Source organism: Tympanuchus pallidicinctus, unplaced genomic scaffold (assembly GCF_026119805.1).
Source record: "Tympanuchus pallidicinctus isolate F22 unplaced genomic scaffold, pur_lepc_1.0 scaffold1, whole genome shotgun sequence".
Taxonomy (NCBI): domain Eukaryota; kingdom Metazoa; phylum Chordata; class Aves; order Galliformes; family Phasianidae; genus Tympanuchus; species Tympanuchus pallidicinctus.
Genome location: NW_026294618.1, coordinates 58,400,128 through 58,417,031, shown reverse-complemented (window position 1 = coordinate 58,417,031; position 16,904 = coordinate 58,400,128). Strand labels below are relative to the sequence as shown.

The 16,904-nt window shown below is 38.6% G+C and overlaps 1 protein-coding gene across 3 annotated transcripts in view; it reads left to right on the top strand.

The window, feature by feature from the left end:
* SNX9 (sorting nexin 9) overlaps positions 1-16,904 on the top strand; it is a 60,163-nt gene that overhangs the window by 35,717 nt on the left and 7,542 nt on the right. For all 3 annotated transcript variants that reach the window (XM_052672574.1, XM_052672564.1, XM_052672553.1), the window contains exons 10-14: positions 2,481-2,611; positions 5,859-5,962; positions 7,692-7,795; positions 10,389-10,466; positions 16,084-16,160. In XM_052672574.1, coding sequence (XP_052528534.1) covers positions 2,481-2,611; positions 5,859-5,962; positions 7,692-7,795; positions 10,389-10,466; positions 16,084-16,160 — 494 coding nt within the window. The remainder of the gene's footprint in view (positions 1-2,480; positions 2,612-5,858; positions 5,963-7,691; positions 7,796-10,388; positions 10,467-16,083; positions 16,161-16,904) is intronic.

Below are 16,904 nucleotides of genomic sequence, written 5' to 3'. Positions count from 1 at the left end.
AACTTCCCCTGCCAGAAGACTTGAGTCTTCCCTCTAGAAGTACAAGGTAGCAATTTTGCTGGCCTTCCTCATGACATCAGCAAGAATTGAGAATTCTACCATTTTGTGGTGACTCTGCTCAAGACAGTTCTGGAAGAGAAATAAAGAGAGAATTTTTGTTCAAGTTTCAGTCATGTCTTACTGCTTGGGTGTTTTTTTTCCCCGTTTTCTTTAAAAAAGATATTGAAGAAAAGTCTTTCATTAAGTATTTATAGTAAACTGTAACTATCTGTAACAAAACACCACCAGTAAAAGCATCGTTTCGTATCTCTAGTTTATTTCTCTAGGCCATTGATTTAAAACTAAGACAAAGTGGATTATTCTTTTGTTTGTTTACTTACTGTTATTTCCCTATTATTACAGAAGATATTTGCTGTTGGAGAGGATAGCCAGTTATACTCTGTATTTGCAGACGTATTGCATTTGTATTTGTCTGGAGGAATTGTTTTGAGATTTTTGTTTTAATTTTCTTTTGTATCTGATTGTGAAAGTGTTATGTTGTAGGACCTTTGCTGCAAAGCTCTCAGAGGAAAGGGAGAATTCTCCTACAAGCTATTTTTTGCCTATAAGTAAAATGTTGCGGCTATTCCTCCTATTGCTTGATTTCACAATTGGTTTAGAGAGTTTATTTCATTTGTGTAGCGCTGTGCTCCAGTCCAGTGCCCATTTGGCTTGACCAAACTCTCCAAAGCCTATGAAAGTCAGTTCTTACTTGAAGGAAAGTGGGATCGCACAATTTAAGTGCTCATGAATTCAGTAACTACAATTGAACGCGCAGTCTGTGCATTTTCACTGGTCTCTTTCTTCCTTTCTGCAAGGGCACATGGGTGTTTGTGAGGAAAGGAGTGTAAGCCTGTATAAAATCTGCATATTTCTACTTAGGTTTATTCTACATATTTCTACTTACGTTAATTTCTACATACGTTTTCTGGTAAAATTTTTATAAAGGCTTTAGGATAACCAGCCAAAAACAAGTATGCAAAAGCAGGCATGTAGCCAACCATGTGGCTGTGGGCATCAGTAAAAATGCAGCAGTTCAGTTGTGTTTGAAGAAAGCTGAGCATTGATGCAAATGCTGGGATAAATGCCGAGGAAACTGAAAAGTGAGGAAGTGACTTCCTCCCCTCCCCTTAGATAGCCTCGTACTTGGAATTCACCAATCTATTTAGATTAACTTGTGCTTGTGGACTGAAAGGAAACCAGAAGACCTGATGGAGTCCCTAGATTTCATTTTGACTGTATCTTAATACTTAGGACTTTGTCATCTCAATTAAATTTTCCCTGTGGATTTCTGTCTTTTGGAGTCTGTGGGAGAGACTAAATTCTCTCAAGCCACTGCCTCCACTTCCCCCCTACCCCCCTTCTCTCTTTTCCCCTTCCCTTCTCGCCCCCCCAAAAAAGAAAAATATTCCCCCTTTTTTTTTCTGAAGTGTTACAAGAAACACTGACAAATTGTGCTTATCGCTTTCCATATTTGCAATTTATAAATAAATAAAAATCCACTTTTGTCAAGCTGCTGCCACAGTAACTTTATAGTAGAACTATATTGAAACTATACACATTTGTTATCTGGAGGAATCTCTCATTTCTTTCAAATATATCCTATTCAATCTACATTTAAGATGTCTGTAGTGCATTTTTTTAAAGTTAGATATTATTCTCTTTAGATATAGTTTGTGCTAAAATTAAAATATTCTTATAAACATGCATTACTGAAGCACTACTGATTTAAAAATATTTTTTTTTTGGTTACTTGGTGCTGTAATCTAACTGACAAAAAAAAAAAATCAATTACTGGGTCATATATGCGTTATAACCAGTTCATACAGAAGATTTATTGAGACTTCTGTTTTGTCAAACACATTCATTTGCTCACAACCATAAAAATAAAATCTGCTGTTTGAAATCGGACCACTCAAATACATGTGCTTTGTTATTTAGGATATGATGTCCTTGGAAGTAGGTAGTTCATCTTCCTCTAACTTTGTAGAGCCCTGCCAAGAATTTTGTGGACTGTATCAGAAAAACATATGCATTCCAAGTCCATGCCTAATTTGTCTTGGATCATCTAGCTGTCTTAATTTCTCCATCCAAAAGTTTATTAATCTCTTTTTTCCAAAAAGTGATTTGAACTGTGGGTGAGGTTTATGTTCTTATAACTATCTTTAACTATCTTTAAAAGGAGCAATATCCAGTACTGTGATCTGGAGTTTTTCTGATTAGTTACCTTAATGTTTACTCCATGTAAGTTCTGCCTCTATTTAACAACTCAAAAGAAAAATTACAGATTCTGTGTGTGGGTGTCTAGTGTGTGTTTGTATGTATATATGTGTGTGTGTGTGTGTGTGTGTGTGTGTGTGTGTGCATGTATACATAAATATAAAAAAGAAAAGCCGATTACTGAAATGGAAATAAAACAATTACTGTTCACTGTATAACAGGGCGCTTTGAAGAAGAATTTATCAAAATGCGTATGGAGAGGCTGCAAGCTTGGATGACAAGGATGTGTCGCCATCCTATTGTTTCAGAAAGTGAAGTTTTCCAGCAATTTCTCAATTTCCGAGATGAGAAGGTAGGAAATGGCTGGAATTGAGGAGTTGTTCCCTCCCCCCTACCTTCCCCACACACCCACCATTCCCCCTTCAAAGTAAGAATTGCACTCCATAGTCTTCTCATTTGTCTGCCCCCTGTAGGCAGCAGCAAGGATCTGTAACCTGTTGTTACCTTACTGTAACCTGACGTGTTAAAGTAAGATTTAAAGTTGCTTTTGTGAAGTACTCTATGCCACTCTAACAGATACACTCTTGAAAGTAGCTTTGCTGCCAATCTAAGGCCAGTTTGTGTCCTCCAGCAGGACACCCAAGAAATCATTTGGGGTTTTTCCCTTATCCATCTCTGTCAGGCTTGCTGCAGTCCTCTGATTGGTACTGTCTTGCTAACAGTAGTAACTGTTTTGTTGCAGAACTGGAATGTTTTTCATCCTGTACTATATTTAAAAACAAACAAAAATCCCCAGATATGGTTTTCCCTGCAATCAGTTGTAATAGGATTATGCTGTAGCCTGACCCAGTATACCAAGCTTTCTGATTTCCTCCCTATCCCTTCCCTTCATTTACTTATGGGTTTCTTTTGGGGAGATTGATATCTTCACCTTTAGTAAATAATATTTTATCCATGATTGAGCTCAAGCTCTGTTGATAATTTAGATATCAAGTATCTGCTGATGTGGACGTGAATAGGAAAGCTGCTATTTTCACCACATACTCATACTAAATTCACATTGACTCCTCAAAAAGTAAATGATTGTTGCATGTTTTTAAGACCAGGTTGAATAAAGCCCTCAGTAACTAAGGTCACATTTGACCCTTTTTGAGTAGGATGTTGGACTACAGACCTGAACTCTATTCCAACCTGATTATTCTGAAATAAAGGGTTTACTAACATAATAACTGCAGTCCCAATTAAGTGCTATTTGAATGGACAGTGGTGAGTTTTATAATCATGTTAGTTAATCACTGACTCTTAGAACCTAACTTACAGGCTAATATGAACAGAGCATCTGGAATTTTTTCTTCTGTTTCCACTAAGAGCTCAGTATGACAATTACATAACAGTCTTATGATCACTTTGAGCAGCTTCTGATATCAGCAATATCACATGTGCACATACAGCTGAATATGAATTGCCTTTATACTGCTTTTCAGTGGCATACAAAAGGGCCTTTTTACCACAAAATCTAGAAAACAGTGCTCAAGCAAAAGGGTAAAAACTCTTGAAGAAGCCTTGGCCCAACCGAAACTTTCGTTGTTACACTGTAGGGATGCATTGAGAAAGTCTGAGGCCCTCTTGGAATTAAACCTTCCCAAGTAGGTAAAGGTTAACAAGAAAGGTGTTTTTTTGTTTGTTTGTTTGTTTGAAGAGTGAAGACTAGTGAAAATGTGGGTCTCCTGTTTAAATGAAATGGGTGCCTTTGTGACAGGGGGCACTGAGAAGGCAAAGATCCTAAATACCTTCTTTGCTTCAGTGTTTAATGCTAAGATTAGCCCTCAGGAATCCTGGACCCCTCAGGTAAGATAAAGAATCTGGGTAAAGGAGGACTTCCATTGTTTGAGGAGAATCTGGTCAGAAGTGACTAGCCAAAATCAGGGCACACAAATCCATGGACCCCAATGGGATGCACCTGCATGTGCTAAGAGAAATGGCAGAGATGATCGCTGAACCACTGTCTATCATCTTTGGAAGGTCTTGGCAAACAGGAGAGGTGCCTGAAGACTGAAGGATAGCTAATGTCACTCCAGTCCTTAAAATGGGCAAGAAGGAGGATCTAGGAAACAATGGGCCAGTTAGCCTCACCTCCATCCCTGGAGAGGTGATGGAACAACTTGTTCTGGATGCCAGCTCTGTGTGGTTGGAAGAGAAGAAGGTTATCAGGAGTAGTCAACGTGGATTCACCAAAGAGAAATCATGCTTGACCAACCACAGTCTTCTATGTTGTCATCACTGGCTGGGTAGATGAGGGGAGAGCATTGTATGTTGTGTACCTTGACTTCAGTAAGGCATTTGACACTATCCCCCACAGCATCCTTGTTATGAGACTTTAAAAATGTGGGATAGGTGAGTGGACAGTGAGGTGGATTGAGAACTGGCTGACTAGCAGAACTCAGAGGCTGTCATTAGTGGTACAGAATCTGATTGGAGGCCTTTAACTAGTGGTGTTCCCCAGGGTTCAGTGCTGGGTCTGGTCTTGTTCAGCATCCTCATCAATGACTTTCATGAGGGGATAGAATCCACCCTCAGCAACTTTGCTGATGATAGAAAGAATTGGCAGATACACTGGCAGCCTGTGTTACCATTCAACGAGATCTGAACAGACTGAAGAATTGGGCAGGAAGGAACCTAATGAGGTTTAACAAGGGCAAGTTTAGAGTCTTGCACCTGGGGAGGAATAATTGCATGTGTCAGTACAGGCCAGGGGATAACCTGCTGCAGGTGAGCTCTATGGAGAAGGACCTGTGAGTCCTGGTGACCAACAGATCGGCAGTGAGCCAGCAGTGTGCCCTTGTGGCCAAGAAGGCCATTGTTATCCTGAGGTGCATTAAAAAGAGCGTGGCCAGCAGGTTAAGAGAGAGAATCCTCCCCCTCTGCCTTGGTGTGGCTGCATTTAGACTACTGTATTTAGTTTTTGGCTCCCCAGTTCAAAAAAACCAGGAATCTCCTAGAAGGAGTTCAGTGGAGGGGCACAGAGATTATAAAGGGCCTGGACCATCACCCATATAAGAAAAGGCTGAGTAACCTGGGTCTGTTCAGCCTGGGGAAAAGAAGTCTGGGAGGGGATCTGAGAAATGTTTCTAAATACTGAAGGGATGTGGACAGCAAATGGATGAGGCTGGGCTGTTCTTGGTGGTGTGTAGCGACAGGGCAAGGAATAATGGCCTGAGACTTGAACATAGGAAGTTTGGTACTAACGTGTGGAAGAACTTATTTATGGTGAGTGTGACAGAGCACAGGAGCAGGTTGCCCAAAGAGGTTGTGGATACTCCTTCTCTGGAGATATTAATGATCTGTCTGGATGCCTACCTGTATTACCTATTGTAGGGAACCTGCTTTAGCCGGGGAGTTGGACTCGATGATCTCTTGAGGTCCTTTCCAACCCCTGCAATTCTGTGATTCTGTGATTCATTTGAAAGATTTTAAGGTGTTGGTGGTCTGTTCTCCTAGATGTTCTCCTCTGTGTGTAAGTGCACGTCCTTAACAGTGGATGAACAATGATGATCAGTTCTTTTTATTTATTTATTTATTTATTTTGGTCTTTCTTCAAGGAGTGGAAAACTGGAAAACGGAAGGCAGAAAAAGATGAAACTGTAGGAGTCATGATCTTTTCCACAATGGAACCAGAAGCTCCTGACCTTGACATGGTAGAAATGTAAGGTGTTGGTTTGTTTGCTTTAGTATTTTTTGGTTGGTTTGTGTTATGCTTTTTTGTATTTGCATGGCTTTTTTTTACAGTAGATATCATAAATCTGAGTAGACAGCATATACTGAGTTAATATAAAAACTAAAATAGTAAACATTTTGGATGCAAAATATTATCCAAATTTCTATTTCAAATTTTTTCAAATTTTACAGTGTAGAAATGCATACTATGTTTGCTATTTTAGTTTTATATTAACTCAGTATATGTTGTTGAATAAACTAGTGGGACAGTACTAGAAGTTTTTATAGGAGCAAAAACAATAGTGTACCTACAAGTGGAAATAGCCCAGTGTGGACTTTATGCAAGTGCTGTGGTACTTTTTAAGGTGCATATAACAACTGTGCTGTGGCAGTTCTGTACTAATCAGAAAGAATGGATGTTCATACATCACTTTCACTTTGAACATGAGGATTTCAAACTTTCTGCTTTTCTGAAGTGATGTGCTGTAATTGTCCCAGTGGTATAAAAGCCTAAGGAGGTGAACCAGGAGAGGACACAGCTGATTATATACCCGTAGGTATATAATTTAAATGCTTGCAAAATCTCATTTGAGATGACAGCTTTTTTTCTGCTGTTTATATGTGGGCTTTAGGTGTCTGACACAGAGTTCCATCTTAGGTATCTGAAGATAAGTGCCTTGAAAACTTCTTGATGTACCCAAGAGAGAGCGAGCACTGATATGAACATTTGTGAGAAGCCCATTACTTCTGTAATGTTAGGAAAGACCACCAGTGGGACGGACTGTGTGTAGTGGCATTGCTGTATCACTTCTAAACCCAACCGCATCAGTCCTGTTAATGGTCTTGTGAGAAACCCCTACTCAAAACCGGGCAGCTCCAACAGAGCCTCTGGCTGAGGTGGGCAGCTTGGGTGGTGCTGAGAACTTATTTTTTGGCACTGCAAGGTGATTCTGATGCCTTGGACATGCACACCATCATCAACAAAACAGAGGAGAGCACAGTCTGGCCATTCTCTTTGCAGTCACCTTACCTTTACTGTTGCTGTTTTGCCATCCTGGGGAAGATATATAGTGTTTTGTCCAATTAATTTCTTAGAAGATCACTTACATCATTTTAGTTGTTCTAATCAAGATACAGTAGTGATATTAGAGAGGACTACACAACAGTCTTCGTACTGTACTGAGCAGTATGGAGTCAGTTAGATGTCATTTCCTTCTTTAAAACTGTGCAAATTCAGTTTATTCACCTAATTCAACTATGTTATTTCTCTATTTGGCTATGGACTTGTGATGTATTCTTCTGTTTTTCTTCAAATGTTTTGTGCTCCTTTCAAATAAGATAACTTTGCACTTGAATAAAACATGAAATATTCTTTTTATAGTCTTGAAAGCCATAACTTCTCTAAGTGGACAAATCAGGCTGTTCTGTAGTTCTTGGGTTAAAGTTTTGCAGTGTTCAATAGTTCTTCGGTGAAAAGATGCTATTTGCTGAAACAATTTTGCTAGTAATTTGACGGCTTTTAATAAAAAAAAAGTCTGGAACAATTATATTTATTTAGTGAACATGAATTTTGCTGCTCCTGTAACTCTGCCATCTAACTTCCTGTTGGTGTGGCATCCTTCTGTTTGTATTTAGAGCTCTGTGGATGTTTTGTGTCAAGTTAGAATAATGCATCTCTCTAAATTGCTTTTTGTTTTTGCTTCTTTCGTATGTCCCAGAGAACAGAAATGTGACGCAGTGGGTAGGTTCACCAAAGCAATGGATGATGGAGTTAAAGAGCTGCTGACAGTGGGACAAGAGCACTGGAAGAGGTGTACAGGGCGTAAGTGTCTCTTCTGAACTCAACAGTGTTTTCATTCTTGTTCTGTTTATTTGTTTCTTTTGTAAGTCAAAGTATAATTTAAAACTAAAGGAAGTCCTAAATTATAATGAGAATTATGTGCCTTTCTTGGTGTCTGAAAGGGTGAGTTGTGCAGGTTTTTTCAGTTCTTTTGTTTTTTTGCCCGTAATAAAGTTGTTTGGTCCCTGCCTAAAGGCTTAAAAATACTGTGAGTTAAATAATTCCAGTCATCCATCTAAATCCTTGTTGCATCTGTTCTTTTTGTCATTCATCTACATTTTAGTGGTGTGGGCAAAGTAGACCTGTCTCTTTGATCAAGTCATAAATTGTTGCACTTTATTAACCTTTTATTTTTGCATGTTAGGAGAGGAGATTTAAACATGAAAAGAGTTCAAAAAAAGAATACTGAGGAACTTGATTATAACTTATTCTTTAGCCCTATTCTTTTTTTCTTTTCTTTTTTCTTTCCTATCTTGTCTCTTCCTTCCTGCAGATATTTAGGGTTGCAGAACTTCACACCAAGTCCCTATGACTGCCTGGGCACTAATTTCCTAGTCCACAGCAATGTTCAGTGTTTGTGGCCACCACAAGGCAGCTATTAAAGGAAGCAGGTACTACAGCTGAGAATCATAATAAACACTTCAGGGCAGGCTGTAGTGTCTGATACCAAAGACCAGTTATATAATTCTCCTCAAGTCTACTTTTTTTTGCTCTTGTTCTTTCCTTCCCCCCACCCTCCCCACCCCAGATGTTGTCCCCAGACTTGGAATGTCTCCTAAGTTTCTCTTCATTGGTATCTAATCTTACATTGCAGTTGAATATCTGGAGCTGACTAGCAGGAATGGGAAGTGTAGGAGCTCAGTCTCTTCTGGTAGTGATTACATTAGCACCTGCAGGATATGGTTTTAAGCTATTTACATTCCTCCACTTGATGAGAAAGGTTTCTTTCCACACATCACTGACATTCTTGCTGCTAACGTTAAAAATAGTCTAAATCTGAACTCTCTTACCTCACAGCTTTAATAGTGTAGAGCCCTCATTTCACTAGGGGATCATTACTGGCAATTCTAGGTAGAAAGTAAAGGTCAGGGGAAGAAGGAGAGTCTGTCAGCACAGACTAGAACAATAGCATTGCTTTGCAGACACAGAAGAAAATGGTCAAAACACTGTAGTTAAGGGTTGGCTGTGAGTTGTGCTACAGCAGAAATTCATTATTTTGTTCACTGTTAAAATCTCTCTGAACTTATGACATATGCTTTAGGGATGTAATGATTTGTGTAATCATTTTTTACAGTGGTCACAGCTTTTAATTACCTTGCATAAACACAAAGTCAGATGTGTCTGTCAGATTGGCAGTCTTAACTCCTAACTTTTCAGACATTCATACTGAATGGAAAAGGGAGAGTAGTAAAATCTGAACTTGAAAAACTGAATAATGTAAATTTCTGTCAGCTCTAGTCTGAACTCCTAATCACAAGTATTTTTGGCACTACCTGAGCAATGACTTCTATGCATTCCATTCCGTAACATTTAAAAATGACTGACAGTGCAAACATCAGAAACACAAATGGAATGAAGATGTTCTTTGCTGAAGTTACCACTGGGGAGTCAGGAAAGAGTAAATGGCTGAAAAAAAGTTTCAGTACTCTGAATGGTACCTGCTCCCTAAGAAACATTAGCTTTCATAAGTTGTCTCATTCCTGAAAATGATTTTATAGATGATCAATAAAGTAATTGTTTTTTTTTGTTTTGTTTTGGCTACAGAAGGGTCCCTCTGAAAATCCAACTGTATGTAATGCTAGAGCAACCAAAAACTGCTGTGTGCCCTCATGAGCGCAGATATTTGACAACAAAAAGCAAATCTATTTTTTTTTTCTGTTCCTTGCTAGTGTAGGTAGTTTATTTAAAACAACAGCAACAAAAATAACTGCTTTCACAGCTCACGTTGCTTTTTAGGCCTCTGGAGTGGTGATACTCAGTTTTAGTAATAAACACATACCCATTAATCTTTTTTTTTTTACATTTGTGAGGAAGCAAATTATGCATTTATTTTTAGTAAATAGACTCAAGAATTCAGTTTTGTAATTCACATACTTACATCAGCTTTTATTCCTAGACAAGCCTGGTTTCTAGTCTCTTTAAATATCAAATCCATTATTTCAGGAGAGTTTAGGTATTACAGGTCTGTAAGCTGATTTTCTCTTAAAATACTAGATTTCTGCTCCGTGTCACCTTCCTTATAGAGGAGGGTGAAAAAAATCTCACTGTACACATAAGTTGGAGGGCTGAGGTGAAGTGTGCAGTGAAGATTCTATAGCATTTGCACACTGTTCCCCAGCTGTTTGTGGCCTTCAAAAATCCAAGCTGCAAAGAGCTTAATCCAGTTTCGAAGCTTGTGTAGCGGGTAGAGGGGGTGAGAATGTGATTGTAAATACTTCACTATTAGCAACAATGTAATACCTCATTGGTTTTGACATCTGCTTCTTTCAAGTTTTGGAAATGTTGCAAATTAAGATTAAATCTTAAAGATTTTTGCTTCTGTTTCCTTCTTTTCCCATCCCTTTGTCACTTTCAGCACTGCCCAAGGAATACCAGAAGATCGGAAAAGCACTGCAGAGCCTGGCACTGGTCTTCAACACTAGTGGTTACCAAGGTACTTCTGCAGTTTCATTTGTACTTGAGTTAACAAAAGATATTTCAGTTACATTGTGCTGTGTTTGGGGTTTGTTTTGCGATGGTCTTGATTCTTTCCTTTTTGAATTTAGATGTCAGTCATGTTTCTGGAAAACTACTAAAACCGTGTTGCTCCATGTTTATTATGGTTGTTTTTTATATTTTAATCTGCGGTCTTGTTTCTTTCATTCTGGAATCAGGTGCTGGGTTGGTAGTGGTGGAGTTTAGTTTGATCTCAGTAATATATAATCTAATCACTGAGCTAACTGGCAAAACATGCTGTAGCTTTTTTTTTTTTTTTTTTTTTTTTGTGGCCTATATTTCTGTCATATCAGAGGAAAAGGGAGGAAGTGGAGCCTTGAAAATATTTCTACAGAACTGTTGTGTGCAACAACAGCTCCACACAAGGATGAAAAACTTACTACTAGATTTTTGTATGCCATTAACTGTGGTGGGGGGTTGGCTGCTGTAGCCTTTGCCATCCTTTATCCTTCCTTCTTCAAGGACCCTGAAAAAGAGTTTGTCACACTGGGTATGAAAGTTGTAGGAGAGGAATTGAGAGAATCAACTGCAATTTATTTTTGCAGACTTTTCAAGTTCTCTTTAGTCTGTAAAGTCAAAATTAAATTTCTACTTTAATGTGCTGAATTCATTATCTGGGAAACATTTCCTCATATCCCGAAGAGAGCTAATGGGATATATTCTCTCTGGAATTCTCAGATTAACTACAATTCTTTTTCTTATATTTTATAGCAAAATTGCTCTGTTCTAAAACCTTAAAGGTTGATGCATAGACACTTCCTGAAGTCTTTCTATTTTAGAACTTTTAATTAACCATTAACTATTTGGACTATAACCTGTTCCTCAATTTATACTCTGAACACTTTTTTTCCCCAAAAAGCATGTATTAAAATGCAGTCCATTTTGAAACTCAGGATCTCTGATGCTGGAAATACTGGAATACTTCTTGTAGTTTGTTCTCATCTTTGTCCTGTACTTTAACAGGATAATTGCTTGTTTACAATTAGAATGTAGTATCTTACTGAAAATGTTACTTTTGTATATGAAAACCAAGCAGAGAATTTGTGTAGCCATGTACACTCAGCATGGGTTAGAAAACAGTAAATCCTACCCAGGTACAATCTGCTGCAAGAATTCTTGTGAAAGGGTTGAAATTTGTTTGAACTATAATGCACATTCTTTACTGGGATAAAAGAAAAAGAATAATGGCTTGAAGTGAGGATGCAAACTTGTAGATCAGCCTTTCAATTTGGGTGGTATGAAAAAAAAAGTACACCCCATGATTCTTGAGCACAAGGCAAGGATGTTGCTGTTTGCCCAGCTGCACCGGGTTGCATCCTGGTGTTTTGCGGAGGAAGAATGCCCTTCTCACTGATAGCCTCTGTTCCCAATCCAAGTATTTTGCTCTTCTAATAGCTGGTACACCAGTGTTTGTTTTTTTTTCCTCATAATTAAGAACATATGGGACTTCTCTTTTTAATTTCCATTTTCAGGAGAAGACAACAAATGCAGTACACGCGTTGTTTTATATGTCTTTACTGCTACCTTCAGTCTGCCATGCCTGCTCTTTGTGTGCGGTTTCATTTGATGGCTGCTTCAGTTAGAGATCTGTGGATTGACTGGGCTCTGTGCAAGAGATAAAAGCTCCTGAATTTAACTGATAGCATGCAGCTTTCATAATCTCAGTATTTAAAGGCAACACTGAACCTATTCCTTCAAACAAAGAAGTATTAGCTAGGCTGAGTATGGGGTATGATATTTCTGGATTTTCAATAAAGAAGATTGGTTCCTTTGACCATACTGAAAAGGATTCAGTTTAGTTTCTGTTGGTAGCTGAATCACTTAATCTTTTTCATCCTTACTCAGACACCCAACTCCCTTGTGCTTGTTTACTTCTGATGATAAATTCTGGAAGTTTAATTGTGTAGACCACTGAAGATGGCAGTTTTGTTACATGAGCATTTCCAGCTACAGGTAGCTGACTTCTAGCAACATATCTGGTATGTCAGTTCATTTGCAGTTTGTATGGGACAAATCTACTGTCCTTAACTCTTTCTTCAGAGCTTAACTCAGTCTTAACTCTTGTCCTTAACTTTGCAGAGCCTTGCATTGAATGTTCACTTCCTTCTCTCCTAACTTCAGTCTGAAATGTTTAAGATAGCACCATTCAAGATACGTGTGTTAAGCTGATTCACTCAAGCTGTTTTTCTTACGCTGCAAAATGAGCCTTATCAATTCATTCCTACCACAGGGCATACAAGGAATTTGGCTCCAGTGTTTGCAGAGGCGAGGGTACTTTAAAAACTATTAATGATACATTGAAGGGTTTTCCTGTAACTTAGCCAAGGGCCTCTGTACTGTCCAATCCATTTTAGGAACAAGTGCTTTGAAAGTATGATTTTGGTCCAGAAATATATATTGGAAAGTTCCAGAATATGTCTGCAAGCGTCTGTCAGTCTGGCACTGAATTGCCTGTCTCATTGCATTGTCTGATGATCTGCAGCTAATGCAGCCTAAAATACTACAGCTTCTCTTATGTGGTTTCAAATGCTATGCTATGCCATTCCACTGTAGTGAAATTTCCCAATCCTACATCACCCCTCAAGAATTTTCTTAGGTAGTTGCATATAAGCTTCACAGTTGCACCAGTTAGCCACAGGGATATTTTGTCTTCCAGGCTGCTTGAGTGCTGAACGTGGCAAGTGTCAGAAGTACTTTGCACCAAAAAAAGTCTTGCTACATGTTGTTTCTTAGTACATCAGTCTTGATCTTTTTTCTACTCCTGGAAACGTACTTTGAGGTGGAAAAAAAATTACTTCTTGACAAAAATTACATCTTATGAAATATTTGTTCCTTCAGCATGGCTGGTGTATTCCCTCTGAGGTGATTACTGTTGGCATCTACCAACCAGCTAAACTCCTGAGAGATACTCTGCTGAACGTTTCCATAAGACTCCTCATGCTTTTACATCTTCCTTCGTCTCCCTTTAACAGCACGCAGGCAGGCCTGTGAAGCAATGAAAATATCAGTTTCTCCTCATGACTGTGTTAAAATATCTGTAGAGTACTACTGGACTTTTTAATTGGTCTTTCTACATACATCTTTAATCAAAACTTTGAAGGCCTTTCTGTTTCTTTTGGGAATACGGTAATGAGCACTACTTTAGTTTTGTTGTAGATGCCAGCAGGTATATCTTTGAACTGGGACCTGGTTCAGCCTTCATGGCTCCAGTTGAGCTACCCACTCCCAGCTTAGCATCTTGCACAACTCTTGAGCAGCTGAGAATGTTAAAAAGGTGGACTTGTCCAAGTAAAAAGACTCTTACCGAAACCCACGCTTACAGCAGTTAATGGCAGGAATGTGCTGGTGGAATTTGAGTTGCTCTGATGTGTGAGCATGTGAATTACAAGCAGTAACTTCAGAAAGCTAGCTTGGTCTGGGCACTGACTGATGGAGCATGACCTGACTCTGCTGATATGTATTTTAATTTGAAGGGTGCAGCAAGTGGCAGATGAAATCTGACTCTTTAAGACTGCTGTAGCATGGCCTGAGAAAGAGATTGCAGAAAATAAGAATGCAATGTGAGGAGCTGCAGATACTATTCTGCCTTTCATGTAACTGTCTATTGTTATCCGCTGTCTGGTACAACTCTTACCTGCATCATTAAGGGTGCGCTTCCATAGCAGAGTGAATGCCTGTTAATCCTGTTCTTGCTAGAAGCAGCAGACTCTGTGCTCCACTGCCCCCACATGAAAAAGCATGTATTTGGAGGGCTTTTTTGCATCTCCAGTATGTGGAAGTCCCTTAGGTGAGTTCTGCACAGAAGCAGGGAGGTTTTCTTTTTACTTGAATGCTTGTAGTCTTTTTTCTTTTTTATACACAGACAGGAAAGGTCATTTTCTTTCTATGGAATTACAAAATGAACAGCCAATATCTAGACCAACCTGGCTTCTGAACTGAATAAAAATCACAAGATGTTTTGTCCTAGAAATCTAGCAGTTGCCTCAGCAACAGTTAAGCTAAACTTAAGGTTACTTTTCAACAGACCTATGGAATTCCAAAATAGTGAAATCACTTTCCTCCCTGAGGAACCGAATCTCTCTGATTTTATTTTTTTTTTTAATAGTTTAATAGGAAGAAGATAACTTTTGAATTACATACCTTTTTGGTGTCTCAATGGTATTATTGTTGTTTTTATCTTTATTTTATCATAACGGGCTTAAACAGGGGAAAAACAGCTGTTTTTTTAACCATGTTTGTATTGCTGGACTTACTAGCACTTAAGATCAGCCTTCTGTCAGAGCTTTTGCCATCATAAAACTAGTCTAATGGAATGTAAGAATTGACTGATAGACCTTAAGCAACATTTAGTCATTACCCTGTTTCCTTTAGGACATGCTGAAATGAAAGAGTGCTGTATGACATAAAATAATTTGTTAAACGTCTATAGAAGAAACTATTTGAATGTTCAAATCAATCACTAATGAAATCGACATTTGGTAATTTTCAGTTAAGTCAGTGATTAATGTTCTATAGAATAAAAACAAAATGTTCTTTAAAGGCTGTTAACTGCTGCCCGGTATCAAGGTGTGTCTGAAAGGATAGCATTTTCATAAGCTAACATTTGATAACCGCAAATTAAACTTTCCACCTTCTCTACCTTGATTTGCTTTCCGTACTGTTGACTGAGTGCGTTGGACAAGGTAACAAGGACAAAAAAAAACACACCAAAAAACAGTGTTTTGGGAAGGCAAAGTGGCATGAAAAAAACAAGAGTGTAAGGCTTGTTTCTATCTTTGTCTCACATAGTCATGTGCTGCTAGTAATACAGTGTTAGGAGTGCTTGTGGTGTTGCCTAGCTTAGGATTTGTGGTGATGTTAGTATTTTTCCATGTAGCTTCTGCAGCCTTTTATTTGTTTCATGTGATGATGAAAGTTAGAAGCTCATTCTCAAAAGCAGAGATTCTTACTCAGCTTGAAAATATGATAGAAGAGTTCCCTAAAAGCTGAGAAAGCTTGTTGGCAATGAGGAAATGTTAGTAGGGCCTCTTTTTGCCCCTCATGCCTTTTAATAATTACAATCCAGGACTGCTGGAGATTTTAAGGGTAGCATCGCTGTGCCATAGGGCATTATGGAGAAAGTGGTGCTTGTTAGGAATGAAAATAATTTGTTAAAAAAAACAGAACTTCAGATCTCTCTTGAGCACTGTTGGTTTATCTCCTAGCATCACCCTCCTTGTTCTCCCTTCCTTCCTTCTTACTTTAGTAGGCTTCCTGGTGCTCCCTGTGCAGGAATACCTGTATATCTAAATAACATATAATTTTGAAGTGTGGAAATGAATGGTGCTGATATGGTAGAACAGTATATAAACGGTCCCTCCAGTATTCATTTTGTACAAGGTCTTAATAGTTTTCCTTCTTTAATGGTATAAAACCAATATTTTTCCAACCTTTCTATTATTTTGGGTTATGAAATGATGAGTAGGCTTGTGTAATTATAAAAGAGTGTATTTCAGAAACTTGTCTTGAATCAAGATGTGGCTGTTTGTAATTTAAACACTGGTGTTTACTTTTAGGGGAATCTGATCTCAATGAAGCAATAACAGAAGCAGGAAAAACCTATGAAGAAATCGCCAGCCTTGTAGCAGATCAGGTAGAAGCATTGTGACACACATTGCTCACACTGACATAGCATGTACAAATACATCACCTGTGTGGATGTGACTATTCTTTCTCTTTTTCTCCTATTAAAATGTAACAAATGCTAACGATGCAGACCACTTAAGTGAAACTGCTATTAATGCTTTTAAATGCACCCTCACAGGCTGAGAGAGCTGGGGCTATTCAGTCTGGAGAAGGAGCTGTGGAGAAAAGAGAGCGGCCTTTTGGTATCTGAAGGGCAGCTGTAAGAAAGAAGGGGACAGACTGTTTAGTAAGGTCTCTTGTGATAGGACAAGGGAAAGTGGTTTCAAACTAAAAGAGGGGAGATTTAGATAGGAAATAAGGAAAAAGTTTTTTTTTTCAATAAGGATCATGAGGCACTGAAAAAGGATGCCCAGAGGCGGGTGCCCCATCCCTGAAGACACTCGAGGTCAGGCTGGACTAGGCTCTGAGTAACCTGATGTAGGTGTCCCTGTTCACTGCAGGGGAGTTGGACTAGATGGCCTTTAAGGGTACTTTCCAACTCAAACGATTCTATGATTCTATGTCTGTTTGGGAAGGAAGCAATAAGAAGGTATTTCTCTTGGAACAGAAAGCCATTTTGGCTTCTAAAACACTAAAATGATTACTTTATCTTAACATGTATTTGTTTCTTGATGTTCATTAAACAACAGAATGAGATTTAATCAAGGATAGGATTCCATCTTATCCTATATTCCCCAGATGTCTACAAGAT